The sequence below is a fragment of the Arabidopsis lyrata genome (genome assembly GCF_000004255.2).
Source record: "Arabidopsis lyrata subsp. lyrata unplaced genomic scaffold ARALYscaffold_8, whole genome shotgun sequence".
Lineage (NCBI taxonomy): Eukaryota > Viridiplantae > Streptophyta > Magnoliopsida > Brassicales > Brassicaceae > Arabidopsis > Arabidopsis lyrata.
Genome location: NW_003302548.1, coordinates 3,623,929 through 3,646,525, shown reverse-complemented (window position 1 = coordinate 3,646,525; position 22,597 = coordinate 3,623,929). Strand labels below are relative to the sequence as shown.

The window sequence follows — 22,597 nt, the reverse complement described above, 5'->3', positions numbered from 1 at the left end:
CTCTCTCTCTCTCTCTCTCTCTCTCTCTCTCTCTCAACTATATACAAAAACCTACTTTTAATTTCTCTCCCAAGAAGTCAAGAACCCAGAAGAAGACATGACAAGTGAAGTTCTTCAAACAATCTCTAGTGGATCAGGTTTTGCTCAGAGCTCATCAACTCTAGATCATGATGAATCTCTCATCAATCCTCCTCTTGTTAAGAAGAAGAGAAATCTCCCAGGAAATCCTGGTAATTATTTTATATTAAATCTAAGCTAGCTAGATCATCACCTAAAAAGAAAACCCTAGAATCTTTTCTACTTTGTTCCCCTACTAATTAATTTCCATGGGTAATTTTGTTCTGGATCTTGACCTATATCAAAACTATTATTTGGATGCATGAGTTATATATTTCATCATTGGGTCATGCCTAATTAATGTGTAGAAGACAAGGGCTTGTTATATTAAAATTTTAGAGTTCTTCTCTTGAAATTGTATTGGTTATGAGAATATATATTTACATATCCTTTATTATTATTATTAACCCCACAAGGAAAAGCACGTACATTTTTTTTTTTGTGTGACTTAAATACATGATCCGATCCAAAAATAGATGTTGTTTCCGATTTGACCTAATTAATGAAACCACAAATATTAATGATCCACTTAGATCCGGAAGCTGAAGTGATAGCTCTATCCCCCAAGACCCTGATGGCTACAAACCGGTTCCTATGCGAGATCTGTGGCAAAGGTTTCCAAAGAGACCAAAACTTACAGCTTCATCGGCGAGGACACAATCTTCCATGGAAGTTGAAGCAGAGGACAAGCAAAGAAGTGAGAAAACGTGTCTACGTTTGCCCCGAGAAGACATGCGTCCACCATCACTCCTCTAGAGCTCTAGGCGATCTCACCGGAATCAAAAAGCATTTCTGCCGGAAACACGGCGAGAAGAAGTGGAAGTGCGAGAAATGTGCCAAGAGATACGCAGTCCAATCTGATTGGAAAGCTCATTCCAAGACTTGTGGTACTAGAGAGTACCGTTGCGACTGTGGCACCATTTTTTCAAGGTACACTTTTTTTTTTTCATCAACCACACTAATTAAATTGAATAAACTTCATGTGAACTATATATCTCCAAATACACATTTATATATGTATATATGTGTTGTCGTTTGTATTGATCATGTTCGAAGGCTGTTTAGTAGTAGCTTTATAGTGTCTACATCTTCTTCGTTTTTGTCAATAAGTAGTTTGATTAAGTTTTATATGTATGTTTTGTCATTTTCTATGTGTTTGTTTATCTTCTTGAAGTAGGGTAAAGTTTCTTGCTTGGGAAATGTTTTTGTTAGTGTGATGATTGTGGCAAAAAGTGGTACAAATTTATAGTAACCATGATGAACATATATATATATATATATATATATATATATATATATATATATAAAATAATTGCTAAATATAATAATATATACAAATACATGGAGTTTTATGTGTCTATGGTTCAAAATGGTAACACAATATGCGGAAAAAGTGTCAACACAAGATTGACAAATCAATAGTTCATGTGACGGAATTTTGTACTTGGTTTTTCTACTTTTACAGTGCACATAAAGAAAAGGCATCTAAATGTTTTCATCAATTATAACTTTTGATATATATATATATATATATATATGCGTTGAGATAAGTCATGTTGATTAAGACGTTAATGGTGGTTTTGGTTGAAACAGGCGAGACAGCTTCATCACTCATAGAGCTTTTTGCGATGCCTTAGCGGAAGAAACCGCTAAGATAAACGCAGTGTCTCATCTCAACGGTTTAGCCGCGGCTGGAGCAGCAGGATCAGTTAATCTCAACTATCAATATCTCATGGGAACATTCATTCCACCGCTTCAACCATTTGTACCGCAACCGCAAACAAATCAAAACCATCATCATCAACATTTTCAGCCACCACCTCCGTCGTCGCTTTCCCTATGGATGGGACAAGATATCGCGCCGCCTCAACCGCAACCGCAAGACTACGACTGGGTTTTCGGAAACGCTAAGGCAGCGTCTGCATGCATTGATAATAATAATACTCACGATGAGCACATTACGCAAAACGCAAACGCAAGTTTGACCACTACTACTACTCTCTCTGTCCCTTCTTTATTCAGCAATGACCAACCACAAAACGCAAACGCAAACTCAAACGTGAATATGTCCGCAACAGCGTTACTACAGAAAGCTGCTGAAATTGGCGTTACTTCTACAACGACGGCGGCGACTAACGACCAGTCAACGTTTCTTCAAAGTTTCCCGCTTAAATCCTCCGATCAAACCACCACTTATGACGGTGGCGAAAAGTTCTTTGCTTTGTTCGGGTCTAACAACAACATTGGGTTAATGAGTCATAGTCATAATCATCAGGAGATTGAGAACCCTAGAAATGACGTTACAGTTGAGTCTGCGTTGGATGAATTACAGAATTACCCTTGGAAACGTAGAAGAGTTGATGGTGGAGGAGGAGCTGGAGGAGGGCAAACTCGGGATTTCCTCGGGGTCGGTGTACAAACGTTGTGCCATCCATCGTCTATCAATGGATGGATTTGAAACAGTTTATATAAATAACGAAAAAGAAGAAGAAATCTTTTGTAATTTCCACCATTTTATAAGAACAAATATGGTAATGAAAGTTGTTTTCTTTTATTAATTCAAGATTTTAAAGCTTATGATATTATGATATACATATGTGTAATGAATGTGTTTATTTTCAAGATATTATAAATCATGTATATATTATTCATCGAGTATGTTTTGAAGGAATACTCTTTAGGACATATAACAAGAAATTCAAAATCTTAGTTTTTATTGATGGTAGACAATTCAAAACCAACAACGTTAACATATATATATATATATATGTAAGACAAAAACACAATGGTTTATGTTATGATGTGACCTACTTTAATATTTATCTAAAATTTATTTAAAAAGGTTATTATATATACTTTAATATTTTAACTTTAACTAATATCGTTATGCTTTGAAAAGTTTTCGTATTCAAAAACCCCTCACCACCCTTAACATTGTTTAATTTTATTTTTTTAAGTCCCACTCATGTTATTTTTCGCATCATGTAAATGATATTTGACTCATCAATATTATATTCATCTTCGAATCTTACTATTTATCCTATTCTTCTAAACAATCAACTTTATTGAATTGGGGTAGTAATGTATTTATAGTGTCCAACTCTTTTTCTATGGGATGCATATGGTCTTATTTATAGTTGAAATCATTTAAATGCGAAATGATGTAAAAGGCTAACGATTTATGGAAAGTTTGAACATCGTCATTTAACCCAAAACACATAAAGTTAACTAAGTGGTATCATCGATCATCGGGCTGATTCACGTATATATTGGGTCAAGGAATAAAGGAATTCAAAGAAATAATCTGGTTTTATAAGCATATTCGGTGCAGAAGATAAAGCGAAGATCCATGCATATTCTCCATTAAAGAGTAAGAAAGGTCTTTTCTTATTGTATGCAAGAATATACAAAAACAAAAAGCATAGATAGAGTGGAGAAGTGGTGGCTGTGGGGACAATGAAAGGTGGAGACTTTTGGAGCTCAATTATTTAAATCATAACCCTAACTCGAAGGCAAAATTTTTATACTTTATAGTGGAGGAAAAGAATAGGAAAAGAGAAAAAGCTTGATATTCCTAGCTTAGGCTTTTTTCCACCTTTTATCTTATCTCCCTTTTGCTCTCATGAAAAAAATTAGATTCAGTCATCTATTTATAGTTATATAAGAATTCAATAAGTTTACCCCCCTAAAACTGATAATTAGTAATACAAAATTCTTCAAAAACAATTTTAAGTTTTCTACAAAATATATTGACAATATACATATGAAGCTTGCACGATAAAATCATACAATACTATTTTCTTCCATGTATTCATTGTTTTAGTCTAAGAGCAACATTATTGGGAGGTCCTTAGTTTTGGTTCTTAGTAATTTTTTTGGTTCTTAGTCCAATTTTTGACTCTTAGCTAAGAATCATTTCTTAGCAAAATCATCAATTAAACCTTCAATTTTAATTTCTTTTGAGCTAAGAACCAAGTTAAGCACATCCCAATAAAGATGGTCTTAGAGATGTAATATTCATGGCATATATAGTTTCGAAAAAGAAAAAAATGAACAGTTTTGATTGTTTTCTAATGACAGTAAGAAGTTGACTGCTAAGGCTAAAATTGTATACGTTATAAATAAAGCATACTACAATTCTACCTATAAACCATAGGTCATGACTACTATATTACGTCACCAGCCTTCAAAGACGAAAAAGCCTCACTAAACTGTTTTTAACCGTGATCATCCAATTTATTACAAATAACAGTCTCATCGTAATAAAGTTGGTTATGTCATTTATGTTGCTTATGACCCATACCACACAGTCACAGATCATCTCTCACCAAATTCACCAGCCTGCTATACGTTAGTACCAGTTTAATTTGTATCTCAACAGCCTTACCAAATAGGTCGTCAATTTGTGTCTCACCACGAGTCTCACCAAGCTACTCCATTGCCAAATGCTTAGTATCTGCCTCAACACCAAACTGTTCTCCTTTATCACGGCACATACTAGACATGTGTTGGTGACATTTGGGAGGTTGATCGAATATTTAAGTGTTTGAAGAATTTGAAGATTGATTTGATGAAAAATTTGCTAATGTTTTGTTAGTTGTGCATGGTGAGATTAAAGTCAGATTTTATATATTTGGAAAAAAAAAAAGTTAGGTTGATATAGTAGATTCTGTTTTTTTAAAAAGTTAATTCCAAAAAATAGTTTTGAGTAACAAGCGATTTGGGTTTCAAAAGACAATAAAAAAATAAAAAGATAAATACACTTCTGATTGTTGAAAAGTTGAAAACACAAGCAAAACATCTCCGACTTGACCCAATAAAACAGATATGTAGGGCAACTAAATTCATTGTCCATTTAGGACAAAATATTAGACCAACCACCAAACTTTAGCTTTTGCCTATGGCATTAAAAATGCTTGTCTATAAAATGTTTTTTACGTACAAAATATGCATAGATTCGTTTATAAACTACACATAAAGCCCAAGCTTTTAGTTAGAGGAAGAAACATGTGGTTACATAGCAAACTTTCAAGCCCATAAAAAGCCCATTAGCAAATAAAACGAAAGCCCTAATTTTCCACTACACACAAAGTGAGTGTCGTCGCAGAGAGAGAAAGAAGAATCGAAGAAGAGAAATGAAATTCACAGATTCTCCGGTGATCGATCTGACGGTGAACGGCACAAAACTCTCATTCCAACAAGACAATGGCTCAATGCACGTCGGAACCTCCGTCTGGCCTTGCTCACTAATCCTCTCCAAATTCGCCGAACGATGGTCAACACTAGACTCATCATCATCATCATCATCAACAACAACATCTCCAAATCCATACGCCGAACTCTTCGATTTCCGCCGCCGTCGCGGAATCGAACTAGGAACCGGATGCGGAGTCGCCGGTATGGCTTTTCACTTACTAGGTCTAACGGAGATCGTACTCACAGACATAGCACCAGTCATGCCGGCGTTAAAACACAATCTGAAACGGAACAAAACGGCGTTAGGTAAATCTCTGAAAACCTCGATTGTGTATTGGAACAATCGAGATCAGATCTCGGCGTTGAAACCGCCGTTTGATTTGGTTATTGCGGCGGATGTTGTGTATATTGAGGAATCTGTAGGGCAGTTAGTGACGGCGATGGAGTTGTTGGTGGCGGATGATGGTGCGGTGTTGTTAGGTTATCAGATTAGGTCACCGGAAGCTGATAAATTGTTTTGGGAGTTATGCGACGTCGTTTTTAAGATTGAGAAAGTTCCTCATGAGCATCTTCATCATGAATATGCTTATGAGGAAACTGATGTTTATATCTTTAGGAAGAAGGTGAAGAAGAATGATGCTGAATCAGAATCATGAAGCTAGTTTTTGTTTATGTAATGTTACAAATTTACAATGAAATGTAATGTTTTTTTTGTTATATTTCTCTTAGGTGTTGTCTGGTCAATAGAAAAACTGCAACTCTACCAATAGATAACATACATTTTTCCATTGAAATTCTCTAATTTTGTAACGATTTCTATAAAAAGATTACTAGTTTTCTTGTTTTTTTTGAAATATATACAAACTAGTAATCCTGCCCAAATAGATATGTATTAGGCGGATACGATGTCAGAAAACTATAAAATGTCACTCACAAATCTGTGTAGAGCTTCTCAATTGGGGAGTGTGTTTGCGAGTTTGGCCTATTCCACACGACTGTGGAGCGGTTGCGGTAAAATCAAGCGAATCGAATGAGCCAAAGTACAGATTAGATACAAGTTCGAACGAGCCAAACCCAAATTAAACCGCATACATACAAGATATGGCATTTATATAGTGAAGTCAGGGTCAACTTTCAAGGTAAGTTCTCTACTTAGTGTGACAACATCAATAACAAACACCAATTGTGCCTGTAACTTATATCATGATCTATTGAAGCTCCCTATATCCCCAACATGTAATTTTAAGTTCATGATGATTAAAAGGGGAGCTAACCACATTTGCTTTTTGCTATTTGCTAAGGTCGTAGCTAAAGAATCTAGAATCAATTTCACAAGATATATTATCTCTTGGCCATGTACAAAAAAAAAAATGAATCGATTTGACGACAAAAGAAATTTAGTAAACAGGCTTGTGAAGAAGAACAAGAAAGAAAGTAAACGGGCTTAGTTATGGGCTAATAATTTGGATAATGGGCCTTTTTAGAACAAAATCTGTGAAACTACAAAGAAAAAAAAGTAAGCGGTTGGATTTATTACATAAATGGGGCAACAACGGTCAGGTCCAAGATCCAAACACAAGCGACAAAACACAAGTCCAAAGAAAAAACAGTATTTATTTAATCAAAATTAAATTTGATAATTCAAAGCGAGAAGAGAAACAAAGAGAGAGAAACCCGAGCCCTGAATCAAACTCCCTCGATTTTCACAAAAACCCACCAAAGAAAAAAAAAAAGAATCTGACAATTCACCAAACAACTCTCTCTCAAAGTCTTAAATTAAAATTTTTATCAATCAATTCACAATTCAATATCGATTATTTTCTTCTTTTTATTTTCAATAGAAAAAGTAGAAAAAAAATAAATCATGATTAAGAAAGAAACGAATAGTCAGAGGCTAAACACTGTGGTTGTTGTTGTTCGTTCGTTTGTTGCTGTTCTTGTTCAAAATTTCATCTTCTTTTTAGCATTTCTTTTAATATTAAAATTGTTCTCGTTTTTATTAATGATCTTGTCGATATTGCGACTCCTCCTAATGTTTAATGTTTTTGATTTTATTTGTGAAATTCCCAACAATCACATTCGTAGAGAGAGAAAGGTTTTTTCTTTTTGGTCTTTTGGTGGACAGATTTTTATTCTTCTTTACTTCTTCTTCTTCCTCTTTTTCGTCAAACCAAAATAATAATCCAACGCTTTGTTCTTCAGACACCAAACCCACAAATTTCTCCACCCAAAATTTCCTCTAAAGTCTCAAACTTTTGATCTGTTTTTCAACTTTCTCAACATCCCCATAAGTAAGTGTTCTTTTTTAATTTTGCCCTCAAATCAATTTCATGATTTTTTTTTTCTGGATTTTCTAGGGTTTCCAATTTTGTGGATTTGGGGTTTCTTTGCAGAAAATGGAAGGTGGGTCTGAGAAAACAACACCTGAAGGTGGTGAGAGTAAGTCTAAACGGAAAATGAAAACTGCTGCTCAACTTGAAGTTCTTGAAAACACTTATGCAGGTTTGTGTTTGTGTTCTTAATCTTCCTCCATTGTTGTTATTAAAGTTTCTTACTTTTTGTTTTGTTTTCTTTTGTTTTATCATTTTAATTTTTTTTTTTCAGCTGAGCCTTATCCTTCGGAAGCTATAAGAGCGGATCTTTCAGTGAAACTGAATCTTTCCGACAGGCAGTTACAGATGTGGTTTTGTCACCGGCGGCTTAAAGACCGGAAATCTACTACGCCGAGTAAACGTCATCGTAAGGAGTTGGTAACACCTACGGCAGTTGAATCCTCGAAACCAGCCGTCAATGCCGGTGATTTGGTGGCGGGAAATGAGCTTGATTCTAGAAGAGCTGCTCGAGGAGGCGGTGGTAGTGGTAGTGGTGGTGTGACTGTTGTTAGGCGGTTTAATGAACCGTCTTCTGCTGAGGTTAGAGCTATTGGTTATGTGGAAGCTCAATTGGGAGAGCGTTTGAGAGATAACGGACCGATTCTTGGAATGGAGTTCGATCCTTTACCTCCTGGTGCATTTGGGATGCCTATTGGTATATATTTTTACTAACTACATACTGCTTCTTAGTATCGATTAGAAATGTTGTTTAATTAGCGTAACGTTTGCAGAGATGCCAAGCCATCGAAAGGCGCCTAGGCAAGCGTTTGAGACCAACATATATGTTCGATCCGATGTAAAGCCTATCAAAGTTAGTTTTCCATTAGTATTGTCTCATGTTTGTTGTTGTTGTTGATGCTTGAATCTTTTTTGTTCGTTGTCAATGATTTGTTATATTCCATTTTAGGATCATGTGAGGCCCATTCGTGAATATCAGTTCATTCCTGAGCTGCCATCTTCAAGGACTGATCATTCCGAAAGAGTTTCTCCGTCTCATCATTTTGGAGTTCCACTTGATGGTTCGGTTATGAGGGCTTCAGCTGTGTCTGCTGGACATCGGGATGACTATAAAATTTCACCTCAGATACCAAATTTGAATCTTGCAACTCATCAAGGGAAGCCGGGGCATGTCTATTCGCCTAACTTGGCCGAATATGACTCACCGTATCAGAAAAGCTACGTGGATACTGCTGCACATGGAAACATAAATGATCACCCGATTCATGAGGATCCTTTTGTGAAATCTGAGAGAGACTTTGGTAATGAGGATGAGGATGATGATGCCCTGCAATTAGAGAGACAACGCAAGGTTTGTAAAGAAGGTTTTCGTGTGAATATTTGGTATTATTGTGTAAATAGCCGGAAACTGTCCTCATCATTTTTCTCCCTTATATATACACTGTAGAATGAAGAAGCAAGAATAGCTCGGGAAGTTGAGGCTCACGAGAAGAGGATCCGAAGAGAACTAGAGAAACAAGATATGCTGAGGCGAAAGGTCTTGTTTTGATTTAAGCTAAGCACATACTTTATTAACTGTATTTGTTGTTTGTGTTCATTGTGTCAATTGACTATGCAGAGAGAGGAGCAAATAAGGAAAGAAATGGAGAGGCAAGATCGTGAAAGACGGAAAGAGGAAGAACGTCTTTTACGTGAAAAGCAGAGAGAGGAAGAGAGGTACCTGAAAGAGCAGATGCGAGAGTTGCAGCGAAGAGAGAAGTTCTTGAAGAAAGAAACAATCAGGGTAATGTGAAATATACCTTTAAGTTTCTTGAGAACTCATGGGAAATGTTGTTTACTCATTTGCACCTCTTATTATGAATCAGGCTGAGAAAATGCGACAAAAAGAAGAGATGCGTAAAGAAAAAGAGGTTGCAAGGCTTAAAGCTGCTAACGAGAGGGCCATTGCTCGTAAGATCGCAAAGGAATCTATGGAACTTATTGAAGATGAACGCTTAGAACTCATGGAGGTTGCTGCGTTAACCAAAGGATTGCCTTCAATGCTCGCTCTTGACTTTGAAACTCTTCAGAACCTCGAAGAATATAGAGGTGAATCAATAACTCTTTTTGTTTTATTTTACCTATTTTTCTGATTCTTTTCAGCTGTTTATGGGAATTGTATCTTACATTCATCTGATGGATTATATTCTTTCAGACAAGCAGGTGTTATTTCCCCCAACATCTGTAAGATTGAAAAAGCCCTTTGCAGTCAAGCCATGGAATGGTTCTGATGAGAATGTTGCAAATCTTCTAATGGTGACTTTTCCCACTTAACTTATCGTTAACGTTTTTCCGCATTGATGTCAATATCAGTAACAAACTTGACTACGAACATAGAAATAGAAACAAGTTCTTACTTTAGCTTAGTCAACCTCTTAACTTGTTTTGATTTGGTCGAAATCGTTTAGGTGTGGAGATTCTTAATCACTTTTGCAGACGTTCTTGGTCTTTGGCCATTTACCCTAGACGAGTTTGCGCAGGCATTCCATGACTATGTAAGTGTTTCTATCTTTCTCTATTACGCCGATACGTTTAGATCTAAACAGGATTGCTTTTCTCAACTTTTCCTTGTTGGTCATGTAGGACCCACGACTAATGGGAGAGATACACATTGTTCTTTTGAAGACTATAATCAAAGATATCGAGGGTGTTGCAAGAACGCTATTGACCGGTGTTGGAGCAAACCAGAATACTGCTTCTAATCCCGGAGGGGGTCATCCTCATGTTGTGGAGGGTGTAAGTTATCCCGTTTTTAGTATTTCTTCTATTATAATGTAAATATTTTCCCATTTCCTTCTAATGTTTAGTATGATGCAATTTTTGGATTAGGCATATGCATGGGGTTTTGATATACGCAGCTGGAGACGAAACTTGAATGTTTTTACATGGCCTGAAATCTTGAGGCAACTCGCTCTCTCTGCCGGATTGGGACCGCAACTGAAGAAAATGAACATTAAGACTGTGTCTGTTCATGATGACAATGAGGTGGGTAATCTAACGTATTCCGTTAACTTCGGTTTTTCTACTATAATGTGACTTCTGTTTTTCTTCAAGCAGGCCAACAACTCTGAGAATGTAATTGTCAACCTAAGGAAAGGAGTAGCAGCTGAGAATGCTTTTGCCAAGATGCAAGAAAGGGGACTTTCTAATCCGCGACGTTCACGGCATCGTTTGACTCCAGGCACTGTTAAGTTTGCTGCATTTCATGTTCTATCTCTTGAGGGTGAAAAAGGTTTGACCATTCTTGACGTTGCAGAGAAGATTCAGGTAAAGATGGTATAAAGATTGTTTCTCTTGAACTTACTTTTTAAGCATGGTTTTATTTCATTCTCGTTTTCTTTCTTATTAATCATAGAAATCAGGATTGAGGGATCTAACGACGAGTAGGACACCTGAAGCCTCTGTTGCTGCTGCGTTGTCTCGGGATACAAAACTCTTTGAGAGGGTAGCTCCTTCTACATACTGTGTGCGTGCTTCCTATAGAAAAGATGCAGGTGATGCTGAGACTATATTTGCTGAAGCAAGAGAGAGAATACGTGCATTCAAGAGCGGGGTCACTGATGTAGAAGATGTTGATGACGTTGAGAGAGATGAAGACTCCGAAAGCGATGTCGGAGATGACCCAGAGGTTGATTTGAACCTTAAAAAGGAAGATCCCAATGCTCTGAAGATAGAAAACTTAGTCGGAGTCGAACCAGTGTTGGAAAATGGGAAACTGGATACCATGCCCATGAAAACTGAACTGGGACTGCCTCTTACTCCCTCTCTCCCCGAGGATATGAAAGATGAGAAAAGAGATGACATTTTAGTGGAACAATCTCTAGAAGATGCAGTAGCAAACGGTGAGGATAGTGCTTGTTTTGACGAGAGCAAACTTGGGGAACAGTGGGTTCAAGGACTTGTGGAAGGAGATTACGCGAATCTCAGCAGCGAGGAACGTTTAAACGCACTTGTTGCTCTGATTGGTATTGCCATCGAAGGAAACACAATCCGAATCGCCCTTGAGGTATATATTATTCTTACCCTAAAAATAATCTTGAGTTGCATTCTCTTTAGTCTTCTACCATAATCAGGTTCTGTGTGTTGTGTGTAGGAACGGTTGGAAGTTGCAAGTGCCTTAAAGAAACAGATGTGGGGTGAAGTGCAACTCGACAAACGCTGGAAAGAAGAGTCTTTGATTCGAGCAAATTACCTTTCATACCCAACAGCAAAGCCGGGGCTTAATATCGCAACTCCTGCATCTGGAAATCAAGAAAGTTACTCAGCAGATGTGACTCCAATCTCCTCACAGGACCCGTTGAGTCTTCCACAGATCGATGTGAATAACGTGATCGCAGGACCAAGCTTGCAATTGCAAGAAAATGTACCTGGAATGGAGAATTTGCAGTATCAGCAGCAACAGGGCTACACAGCGGACCGGGAAAGGCTGCGTGCAGAGTTAAAAGCGTATATTGGGTATAAAGCGGAAGAGCTATATGTATATAGGTCGCTTCCGCTTGGTCAAGATCGAAGACGCAATCGCTATTGGCGGTTTTCAGCATCCGCCTCTCGAAATGATCCTGGTTGTGGTAGAATATTCGTGGAACTTCAGGACGGACGATGGAGGCTCATTGATTCCGAAGAGGTATATATGCAAAGGCTTAAATCTGGAATTGAAAATGCGAACATTTTTGTTGATAACAATCATCGAAACTTCTTGGTTCTGTTTTTCAGGGTTTTGATTATTTGGTGAAGTCACTAGATGTTCGCGGTGTAAGAGAATCACATTTACACTTTATGTTACTGAAGATTGAAGCATCTTTCAAGGAAGCAGTGAGGAGGAGTGTGGAAGCAAATCCCGGGTTGTCTTCCATATCTTCTAGCATGGATTCTGATACTGCCGAGATCTCCACGACGTTTAAGATCGAGCTAGGGGATAGTAACGCCATTGAGAGATGCAGCGTATTGCAACGGTTCCAGAGTTTTGAGAAATGGATGTGGGATAATATGCTGCATCCGGGTGCGTTATCCGCATATAAGTATGGTGCTAAGCAAAGCAGTCCGCTTTTTCGCATATGCAGAATCTGTGCGGGACTACACTTTGTCGAAGATATTTGCTGTCCTAGTTGCGGTCAGATGCATGCTGGTCCGGATATTGCTGAGTTGTGTTTTGCTGAGCAAGTGGCTCAACTTGGGGATATTTTGAGAGGAGGAGATATTGGCTTTATCTTGCGTAGCTCAATCTCGTCTCCTCTTAGAATAAGACTACTCAAGGTTCAATTAGCGCTTGTCGAAGTGAGTTTTTCAAGACTTTTCCTTAGTTCATCATCTGATTTTCTTGAAATTTTGGTGTCTAATTTTTTGTGGCAAATAAAATAGAAGAACCAAATGGAAATAGAAAACTTTTCGGTCGGTCTGAAACGGTTTCGGTTTTTAGAACTAATGAGTATTGTGATTCGCCATGGACAGGCTTCTCTTCCACCTGAAGGACTTGAAGCTTTTTGGACAGAGAATCTTAGGAAATCTTGGGGTATGAAGCTGATGTCATCAAGTTCCCCCGAAGAACTTAATCAGGTTCGAATTTCCAAATTGTTGCAGCGATTCCTAGTAATCTTGCGGACAATTCTGATACCGTGAAACTCGCTTGTTTCAGGTTCTCACAACATTAGAGGCTGCACTAAAGAGAGATTTCTTGTCTTCAAACTTTGAAACAACTTCTGAACTCTTGGGTTTACAAGTAGAAGCTCTCGCCAACGATTTCACTTGTGGAGTTAATGTACTACCGTGGATACCGAAGACAACAGGAGGTGTAGCTTTGAGGCTCTTTGAATTCGACAGCTCGATTGTTTACACACCCGATCAAAACAAAGATCCTCTAAAAGACAAAGAATCTGAAGATTTCGTCGTAAGTATATAACAACGAATGCTGATATTTTCTTTATTAGCGCTTTGAGACTGAAAGTTTTCTTGTTTACAAGGGTTTGGAGACAAATTTTGTGAGAAACGTTCAAGAAAAGGACGTAATGGAGACACCGGTGCAAGTTGCTTACACGCAAGAAGAGAACTGGACGGATCCTGGTTTGGGTGGTGTGTCTAGCTCTGGGCGAGGAGGTCGACCACCACGAGGACGTGGCCGACCTCGTTCCCGTGGTAACGGCAAGAAACCGGCAGTTTCTGGTAGACCACCACGAGGTGCAGCAAACTCAAATGGCGAAACCATGTTGAGACCAAGAGCACAACCACGTGGGGGTAGAAAGAACGGGCGGCGTATCGGCACCAAAGGCCGGAAGAGACCAACGAAAGGAACACTAGGTATATCTAATGAAGTAGGAGGTAGTCGGGCAAAGGAAGTTGCTGTAACCGCCAAAACTAGTCTTCCTGATAACGACGACGATTGGATCGATACCCCTGAACTGCAAGACGATGACGGAGAAGCTAGCAGCTCAGGGAGATCGTTTCAGTATGAAGACTATGATGATGATGTCATGGCTCCGATTGATGATTTTGATGGCGGCGGTGAATCAAGTAAATTAGTAGGTAGGGGTGAATTTAGCTTACATAGTGATGATGAATATGAAGAAGAAGAAGAAGAAGAAGACATGAACATGAAAATGGATGTGAATGTTGTTGATGATGAAGATGAAGATTACATAAACGATGACTCATATGGTAGAGAGCAGCCGGTGATTAGCAATAATGCGGCTGCTCGGAAAAGGTTTAAGTTTGAAGATCCTGATCTAACATCTTCATCGTCTTCTGATTTTCAGTGACTGATTTTAGACTGAAACTACGAAGCTTTTTTTTTGTATTCTTCAAAATGAATGAATTTTTTTAGTTTAACAATTATCATTAACCCCCTTTTTTTTTTTTTTAAGTTAACGTCAATGTAATCCTTTTGTCTCTTATGAGCCTCCGGGTGGGCGTTCGGGTTTGTATTGGGTATTTTGGATTTTTGGGTTTAGAGGTATATGACCTGTTCGGGTATTTTTAGATTTCGGGTTCGGATCGGGTTCAGGTAGAATATTTTTGGTTCGAATTCGGATTACCCAAAGTTTCCAAAAATCCAAATTTTATTAATCAAATCTATCCAATTGTTCAAAAATACGCAAATATCTAAAAAAAATTGAACAGTTTTTAGTTTTTACCCAAATTTACTCAAAAATAGATTAAATATCAAAAGATATCTAAAATCTCCAAAAATTTGAATATTTTTAACCCTTACGTTACTACAAATATAAATATTAACGATATATTATGACTATGTATTTAAATTGTGGATATGTTCGGGTACTTGTTCGGGTACGGGTTTGGAAGTCTAGAACCCGTTCGGATATTTTTAGATTTCGGGTTCGGGTTCAGATATTATGCCCACCCCTTAGTCTATGATGCTTTGGTCCGGTTTAGCTCTGCTTAACCGAATTCTATTAGAACCGGGACCAAAATAAACCGTAAATTTTCAGGACCGACTTTTATGGATTTTTTTTGGGCTTACTTGGCTGCTAATTAAGTTAATTTTGATTTGGGCTGGGCTAAATGAAAGGTGCAACTTATCCCTCAACATGTTCGGTTTAGCTCTGGTTAACCATATTCTCTTAGAGCCGGGACCAAAATAAACCGTAAATTTTCACTTGGTTTTATTGTTCTAGTAAACCGAATTCACTTAAGAGTCAGGACCAAAATAAACCGTGATGTTTTGTAGTTCTGCCCGTTTATTTGCGGTTTCGATCTATCTGGTTCGGTCATATGGAGGGTCTCTAATGTGTAAACAACTCTAAACCACCTCAAACTTTTATATATAAAAAACACTCAATACGACTTGAATTGATTTGGTGTTACATATGCTTTCGGCTTACCGCAAAATTTGTATCTATAATTCACCGTTCGTGAGCCCTTACGCACTCTCGGCCCATGGGTTCAATTATGTTTGATGGCTAGTTCAATATTCCGACAAATTTTAAAGTTTTGTTCAATAAACCATGCTAATTACTAATTGAAAACCATTTATATATAAAAATATAACTCCTCTACTAAAGAAATCATCCTAAAAGTATTCTACGTTAAACATACTCAACCGTTTTATATATCTCATGTACCAACTGGTTTTTAGAATTCGGAGTATTACATTATCCAAACCGAGCCGTGAATCTATGTAGCAAGTTATTGTCGTAAATTATTGTAACTAGTTATTGTTGTTTTAAATTATTGTGATTGTAAAATTGTAACGTTGTTACATTATTGTTGTTGTAAAAGAAAAAAAGAATAAGAATCAAATAGTTTGGGATCTGTAAAGAGTGACATAGAGTGGGACTGAGAACGACGTCGTGCATATGTCTCTCTACGAGCTTACAGACAAAGAACTGCTCGCCTCTCATGACACAGAAGAAAGACAAAACTATCTTCTCCACATATCACACACTCTCTCCTGATTTTTTTTTATATTCATAAAAATATCATCTCAATCATGTAATGGAAACTAGTATTTTAATCATACAAAAATTAAACGTTTCATAACTATTACCAAATTTAAAAAATATCACTATTTTTCTTTTTAGAATACAAGTTTAAGAATGTGTCTTATATGTAAGTTAAAACCTCTTCTTAAACACTCAAAGACAAATTTCAAAATTTCGCTTTTGTATTATCTGGAATTGTTTTCTTTGCTGTTACATATTCTCGTTCTTGTAATTTTCAGGATGATTGTTTAGCCAAGACCTCTAGATCTTTACTTTTAAAAGTTTCTTATGTAAATAATATTGCTTCTAATTGAACTACTAATCAAATAATAAATTTTTAATAAATGTGTGGTTGGAAAATAAAAAATAATCCTAGTTTATAAGTACACTTGTTTGCCAAAGAAAATTTTTTGTGTCGAACCTAAGTGACTAAATATTTTTACTATAAATATTAGTATATACATCAATAGTTCAAGACTTCAAGTGGAGAATGTACCTGGTATACAATGGATTTGGAATGGTTGTAAAATCGAGATAATAAAAGAAGAGACTAGGATCGGAAATGGACAATATATTTCAGAATGATTCTGTCTGACATGTTTTCATTACGTATTTGGTATTCAAATGTACCAATTTTCTGAACAAATCCAGCATATATAAAAGATTTTCTCCGGAATAAATATTATAGTGCATGTTCCAAGGCCTTTTAAAATGTCCGACCACTATCTCTAATAAGTACATCTAAGCAAAAAAAAAAAAAAATCACAATATAAATTCTTTTTGAATTCAGAGAATATTTTTCAAGACGACCATAACACATGTTTTATAGTTAAGTTTTAACTGGAACTACAAATAACTATAAAAATAGCTCAATTAGATATGCTTATAAAAAAGAGTTTAAAAATATGTTTATGTGTGTATGTATATATGAGACAAGAAAATATATTAGTCACTAACCAATGTAAATAGTTTTAAGAAAAATTAAGGGTAGAAGAATGTTGGAAAAAAAAACGTAAAAAAAGGTATAAGAATGAAAAATATCTGTAAGGTTTCCATTATAGTTATCTTTCGAATTTCCAATAACACATGTACGACGATTTATTCATTTCTGTCGAATGTCATTTAAGAAAATGATATTCAAACTTTATTGATAGAAATAGACCTAAATGCCAAAAATGTTACAATTCATGTCCCTCACTATTATGCATGAGTGTAATTTGATTTGACAGGATATTAAATCGCATTGAATTATTTGTACTCCATAATTCTCATCATTATGACATGAATATGTCGTAAGACTAAATTTGATGTTTGGTTTAATGGTTTCCTATAATTTTCCACTATGATTTCGGGTCAAGAAAAAAAAATTAAAATCTCTACTTCCCAAAAAGTATATAACTTGACAATATGTACTTGTTTTATTTAGGTCAAGCAGTACTTCTAAATGACATTATCCAAACTGATTAAACATTTGAAGAATGTTACGTGTAGAACAATTTTCATGTTGCATGTTGTCAATGAAAATCTTTCAACGGTATGTATAAACTTTTTGGACAAGCCATTAAGAATTTCTATAACCTATAGATAAATATTCTTCGATCAATTAAAGTATTTTAACATGTTCCAAACGAAGTCCAGTAGGAGTTTTATTCCATCTAAATTGTGGATTATCTCTTGTTAATCTATGTATAATGATGTTGGTAAAGGCTTCAGTTTTTTTTTGTTAAAGTAAAGGCTTCAATTATTACAACGCTCTACATGTGATTTGTTTTTTTTCCTTTCCTTTTGTGAACCATTTTCTTTTTAGAATTTGTCATATTTCAGTTGCATTGTTCTCCTCTCTTAGTTTGACTTTCTCTTCCTTTTCTGAATATTTCTATCACCGAACTTGATTATTACGAGTAGCTTAGTTATAATTAGTATAGCCAAGAAAGTTTTTATATGTTTGTTACCTATATAACTCTTATAAAACTTAGAATAGTGTGTACAAATTCTTGTAGAAATTTTAGGTTTTCAAATTTCTTGAGATTGCGAAGAGAACCTTTGAAACTAGAAGCTCAACGAGAAAACTCGAAGATGACATTTCATTCATAACATACTTATATTAGAAAGACTCGATAATTATAATCTTTATGATTCAAGTAATTAATAAAACATGTAGATTGAATGAGATGGGAAGAAAAAGAGATTAATAAAGAAGCATTATCCAAATGTGGCTCACGAGAAGGTCAATTTCTACGCCCCCACTTGTTTTCTACGTCTCGTCTCCATCATATTTTGTCTCTTTGTTTTGTATAAATCTGTGCATATCATTTCATTTCCTTTTAAAATATATTTCAATTTCATTTTTCAATAATAGACCTCTCTTTATAGTTGCATCATTATTTTCTGTGAGATTTTTTTTGTATATACATATATGTATATTAACATTTCACATATGAAAACGAAAAAAGATGTAAAAACCCAAAAAAAAAAACGAAAAAGTTGTCGTCTGGAGAAGACTGAAGATCAAGTAAGCATGACATGACATTTTTATTAAAAAGTCTCAAAATAATTGGAGTCCACATAGCAATAAATAATAATAAATAAAAGAAAATAGAGAAAAATAACAAAATGTAGCCAACCCCGTTCCACTGCATTATTCATTTCAGAATATATATACACGCACAAACAAATGTAAAAAATGGAATAAGTTATATATATGTGTATATATATATATATTAAAAAAAGATGTGGTTTAGATCCCACCACAAATTTAATATACTATATGCACTTTGATATTTTTAAAGAAATTTAAGTCTTTAATCTTATATATACTTATATACACATAAAGTTTGCAGTATATTTTACTGTCACTTCCAACTTTATTTTTCTTAATTATATTTTATTATGAATCAAAGGTTTAATGTGGAATTAAACTTGTGTTTTGACCCCAAAAAAAAGACTTGAGCCAAACATGCAAACATGTCACTGTCCATTTAATGAAATAATAAATTTCACTTAAAAAGACGTTACGTCGTAACTTAACTCTGTAATAATTGTACTAACTACTAGAGTTAATAACATAATTAATGCCACACCAAAAAAAAAAGGCATAAACAATGCTTCTAACGCCAATTAGCATCTTTTCTGTGAGAAATGTAACGCTATTAAACTGTTAGCTTATTGCATTTGCACATGCACTGATGCACATATGGATAAAAAATGGGTAATGTGAAAATAACGCTTCTAACGCCAAGTAGCATCATTTCTTCGAGACCTGTAACGCAACTAAATTGTTAAGCTTATTGCATTTACTCACGCTCGTATGGATAATAATAAAAAAAAATTGTAACGCCTAGAGTTTGGTCAAAAGGGTTATTAACTAATGTTTAGTGTATGTACATCAAATTTGGGATTCAATTTTTAAATTGCAGATTATTGAAGTAAATTTATCCGAGAGATTATAGAGTGACGTTGGTAAAATTGTTTGTCGTGGTCAGTCTCTGAAAAACAAAATTATTTATCGTAAACATGATGTTCGTAAAATTTTCTAGTCATAGTACTCTAGGTTTTTTTTTTAAAAAAAAAAACTATCGGTGATAGAGTTTTATGTATAAAACCCAATTTTGTAATAATGAAATCTTTTGATAAAAAAAAAATAGTAATAATGAAATCTTATAATCTGTGACTTCCTCATGTTCTTTTCACAGCATTAACGCTGATGTTGCTACTCGAACAATGTAACACTTTTGTCACATAACAAGGTCTTAGACCAGTAAACCCAAGTAAAAAGCGACTTCCTCATGTTCTAATATTATAATTATCAACATAAGAAATTTTCATATATAGAAAAACCTTTAACAAAATTCCATAAATAAAGAAATAAACAAATCATGTCCTTCATATAATAAGGAATAAATCTAATTTTCGTAGCTATCAAAAGAATTATAAATATATATAATTCATGTAGATATACCTAATTTAGCCAAGTCATCACTAAGATGAGAATTAATTTGGTTAAAGTGAGTAATTTGGGATTTTTTTCTCAACTTTCCCCTTATATATGTGGACTTGTTTGGCGAGATATTTTTGATTTCTTATTTAGATCGACAAGGTCTGATCCATAAACAAAACCCTAAATACAGAGTAATGTGACTGTATAGAGTTGAACTTCGATGGAGAAGGCAACATATGTGAATATTAAACCACTTGACTAAAGACATTTTTCCATTTATCACTACATACTAAACTCGTCTAAAAGATTTAGGAAAACGGATCGCTCATAAGAAACTATGATAAGTTGGTATTGAACATAAGTCTGTTTCAAAATTTCTTACAATTTATCCTTCTTAAAAAGATATTTCTCAACATATTAATTCATTTCAAATTTAATTTCTAACAATTCATCTTTCTAAAAGGATATTTGACATAGCTTACATCAATGCTTCCATTTATGAGTTAAAAGGTGAGAGACTCTTTGTTAAACATTTGGATCCTATGAGAAATCCACTAGTAAGCGCAGATCCATCCCAAACATAAGGTTGGATCGAAGCTATTGCAAAAATCATTCTCCTAACATTTTATTTTCCGAGTAATTCTCTTTTCCCAACCTTCCATTCATTAATTGTGTGCTACCACTTTCCATGAACCTTAGGTTCAATGAGAATAATTAGAGTTTTTCCAAGCCTTTTATTTACTTAGACCAACTATAATAGTATGAAATTTCTTTTAATATCTCTTGCGCTGAACTATAAAATTTACAATTTTACGATTTGCAGGCCGCAAATCCAAGATTCCTTTGTTTGGGCTGAGGGCCAGTTCTATATTTTATTAATGATAAAATCATGAATAGTATGAGAATCAGTCGGATCTATCTAAAGAATTAGGGTATGTAAGCGATTTATCTTCGAATTAATTAAACACAAAACTTTTAATAAGAGGTGAATAATATTCTCTTGTCTCTCGCTTTCCAGAGAAAGTAGTATAGGAACCATACATCTTCCCACATCAAAACATTAAACCCTAAGCCTAACATCATTAGAACATTTTGGACCAGATAAATATTTTGCCGAAAGAATATTTTGTTTTTTTATCAAAAACGATGATAAATAAGATTTTTTAACTCAAAAAGATGGGTGTGTTATTAATATATATCTTTAAGCATTCTAACTAGCAATAAATTTATCAATTGAAATAATTTCAAAAGCTCGTTACTAACAACACCGTATTAAAATTTTCTAAAAACTTAGAAACCTACTCTGTTTTCGTGTATAAAATATAATTTGTACATTGTCTCATGCTATCTAATTGAGACCGTGATTCTATTGAAACTCCATCATAATTTGGCTATCACACTAGTTAACGACTAAAAATGTTTAAAGTATTGCATCACATAGGTTGAGACTGCTAGAGCCATTAATTTGATCAATATTTATTTACTCCCTTGGAAAGATATTTCATCCACCATTCATTTATCCTGCTTTGTAATCCTTCTTCTACATAGTTAAAATCTATAATTTTCCATTCCACCAAATATTTCGGCATGCCTATATAGGATCTCATTCCTCTTTATTTTTAAGTGTCTACAACACTAGTCAAAGTTCTTCTTTTCATGGTCAAGAAAACTCTTACAGAAAATCATAGATAATTCAGAAAAGTTGATCGCTTGTCTAGATGTTTTTCCGTAAACCCTAAATAAATCCATAATTTGGCCAACAATGAATAGTAGTTTAGATATCGATGGACTTCTACGAGCTAGTTTTTTTCTGATTAATAATTTTTTTTATCCATGCTCTATGAATATCCACGTTGTTTTGTAAAAAAAATGAAAAAGACTACAGAGAAAACAAATCCCCTTGTAATAAAAACCGTTTAGCGTAACTGTATCATTTAGGTTTTGCATTAGTTAAGACCCGAAACGAGACAAAACTTATACACGCCAGAATTCAATATGTCCAAATCTACGCCGTATCAATTTGCGTTACAATGAACAACCATTCTATCCGATCATAGGCTTAGTTACTTTTATTTGTTGTTACTGTCATAAAGTGTCGTTTAAATAATCTATATTATTAATGACTAATCTTTTTGTGTTTTTGATTCACTCACACAATAATGGAAATCACTTCTTTGTAGGTCACCCGATCTTTCCATTGTTTTAGTTTTAACACATTTAATTATGGTATTCTGTCAGGATAAATAATATCTAGGATAACTGCACTTTGGAAATTTTGATAACCAAATAAATTAGGGAAAATTAGAAATAAAAGATGTTTTAATGGATAAATGTCCATATATACTTTTATATAAAAAGTTTGGTGAAATAGGTTTTTTAAAAATCAAAACTCAAATTTACCCTCATATTTTCGAAAATATAATTAAAAAAATTTAAAAAAAATTATTTCCTATTTTATTTACATAATTCAGATACCCTCATTCTTTCGATAGATTGATCTGTGTTCACTAATTTGGGTTTAACTCTTGAATGCACCGTTAGATTTC

General features: G+C 34.9%; 3 protein-coding genes across 3 annotated transcripts; all 3 read left to right on the top strand.

The window, feature by feature from the left end:
- On the top strand, positions 1 to 2,697 carry LOC9301455 (zinc finger protein NUTCRACKER). The gene is made up of 3 exons (XM_002865335.2): positions 1 to 230; positions 651 to 1,047; positions 1,711 to 2,697. Exons 1-3 carry the CDS (start codon positions 98 to 100, stop codon positions 2,573 to 2,575), a joined length of 1,395 nt encoding a protein of 464 aa, XP_002865381.1. The 5' UTR covers positions 1 to 97; the 3' UTR covers positions 2,576 to 2,697.
- Positions 2,698 to 5,046: 2,349 nt separating this feature from the next.
- Positions 5,047 to 6,157, top strand: LOC9301454 (protein N-lysine methyltransferase METTL21A). Its single transcript, XM_002865334.2, has one exon. The coding sequence runs from the start codon at positions 5,253 to 5,255 to the stop codon at positions 5,967 to 5,969; it is 717 nt and encodes a 238-aa protein (XP_002865380.1). The 5' UTR covers positions 5,047 to 5,252; the 3' UTR covers positions 5,970 to 6,157.
- A 971-nt stretch (positions 6,158 to 7,128) lies between these two features.
- Positions 7,129 to 14,651, top strand: LOC9301453 (homeobox-DDT domain protein RLT2). Its single transcript, XM_021026663.1, has 19 exons — positions 7,129 to 7,604; positions 7,707 to 7,815; positions 7,918 to 8,340; positions 8,417 to 8,496; positions 8,593 to 8,994; positions 9,091 to 9,180; positions 9,262 to 9,426; positions 9,509 to 9,731; positions 9,838 to 9,938; positions 10,091 to 10,177; positions 10,266 to 10,418; positions 10,512 to 10,667; positions 10,740 to 10,949; positions 11,038 to 11,688; positions 11,776 to 12,306; positions 12,396 to 12,956; positions 13,131 to 13,235; positions 13,315 to 13,566; positions 13,640 to 14,651. The coding sequence occupies exons 2-19, from the start codon at positions 7,710 to 7,712 to the stop codon at positions 14,429 to 14,431; spliced, it is 5,088 nt and encodes a 1,695-aa protein (XP_020882322.1). The 5' UTR covers positions 7,129 to 7,604; positions 7,707 to 7,709; the 3' UTR covers positions 14,432 to 14,651.
- Positions 14,652 to 22,597: the final 7,946 nt, after the last annotated feature.

Coding starts and splice junctions, on each gene's coding strand:
- LOC9301455 (XM_002865335.2), top strand. CDS start 98: ATGACAAGTGAAGTTCTTCAAACAATCTCTAGTGGATCAGGTTTTGCT. Junction 231..650: donor AAATCTCCCAGGAAATCCTG/GTAATTATTTTA, acceptor TGATCCACTTAG/ATCCGGAAGCTGAAGTGATA. Junction 1,048..1,710: donor TGTGGCACCATTTTTTCAAG/GTACACTTTTTT, acceptor TGGTTGAAACAG/GCGAGACAGCTTCATCACTC.
- LOC9301454 (XM_002865334.2), top strand. CDS start 5,253: ATGAAATTCACAGATTCTCCGGTGATCGATCTGACGGTGAACGGCACA.
- LOC9301453 (XM_021026663.1), top strand. CDS start 7,710: ATGGAAGGTGGGTCTGAGAAAACAACACCTGAAGGTGGTGAGAGTAAG. Junction 9,427..9,508: donor TGAAGAAAGAAACAATCAGG/GTAATGTGAAAT, acceptor ATTATGAATCAG/GCTGAGAAAATGCGACAAAA. Junction 9,732..9,837: donor GAACCTCGAAGAATATAGAG/GTGAATCAATAA, acceptor ATATTCTTTCAG/ACAAGCAGGTGTTATTTCCC.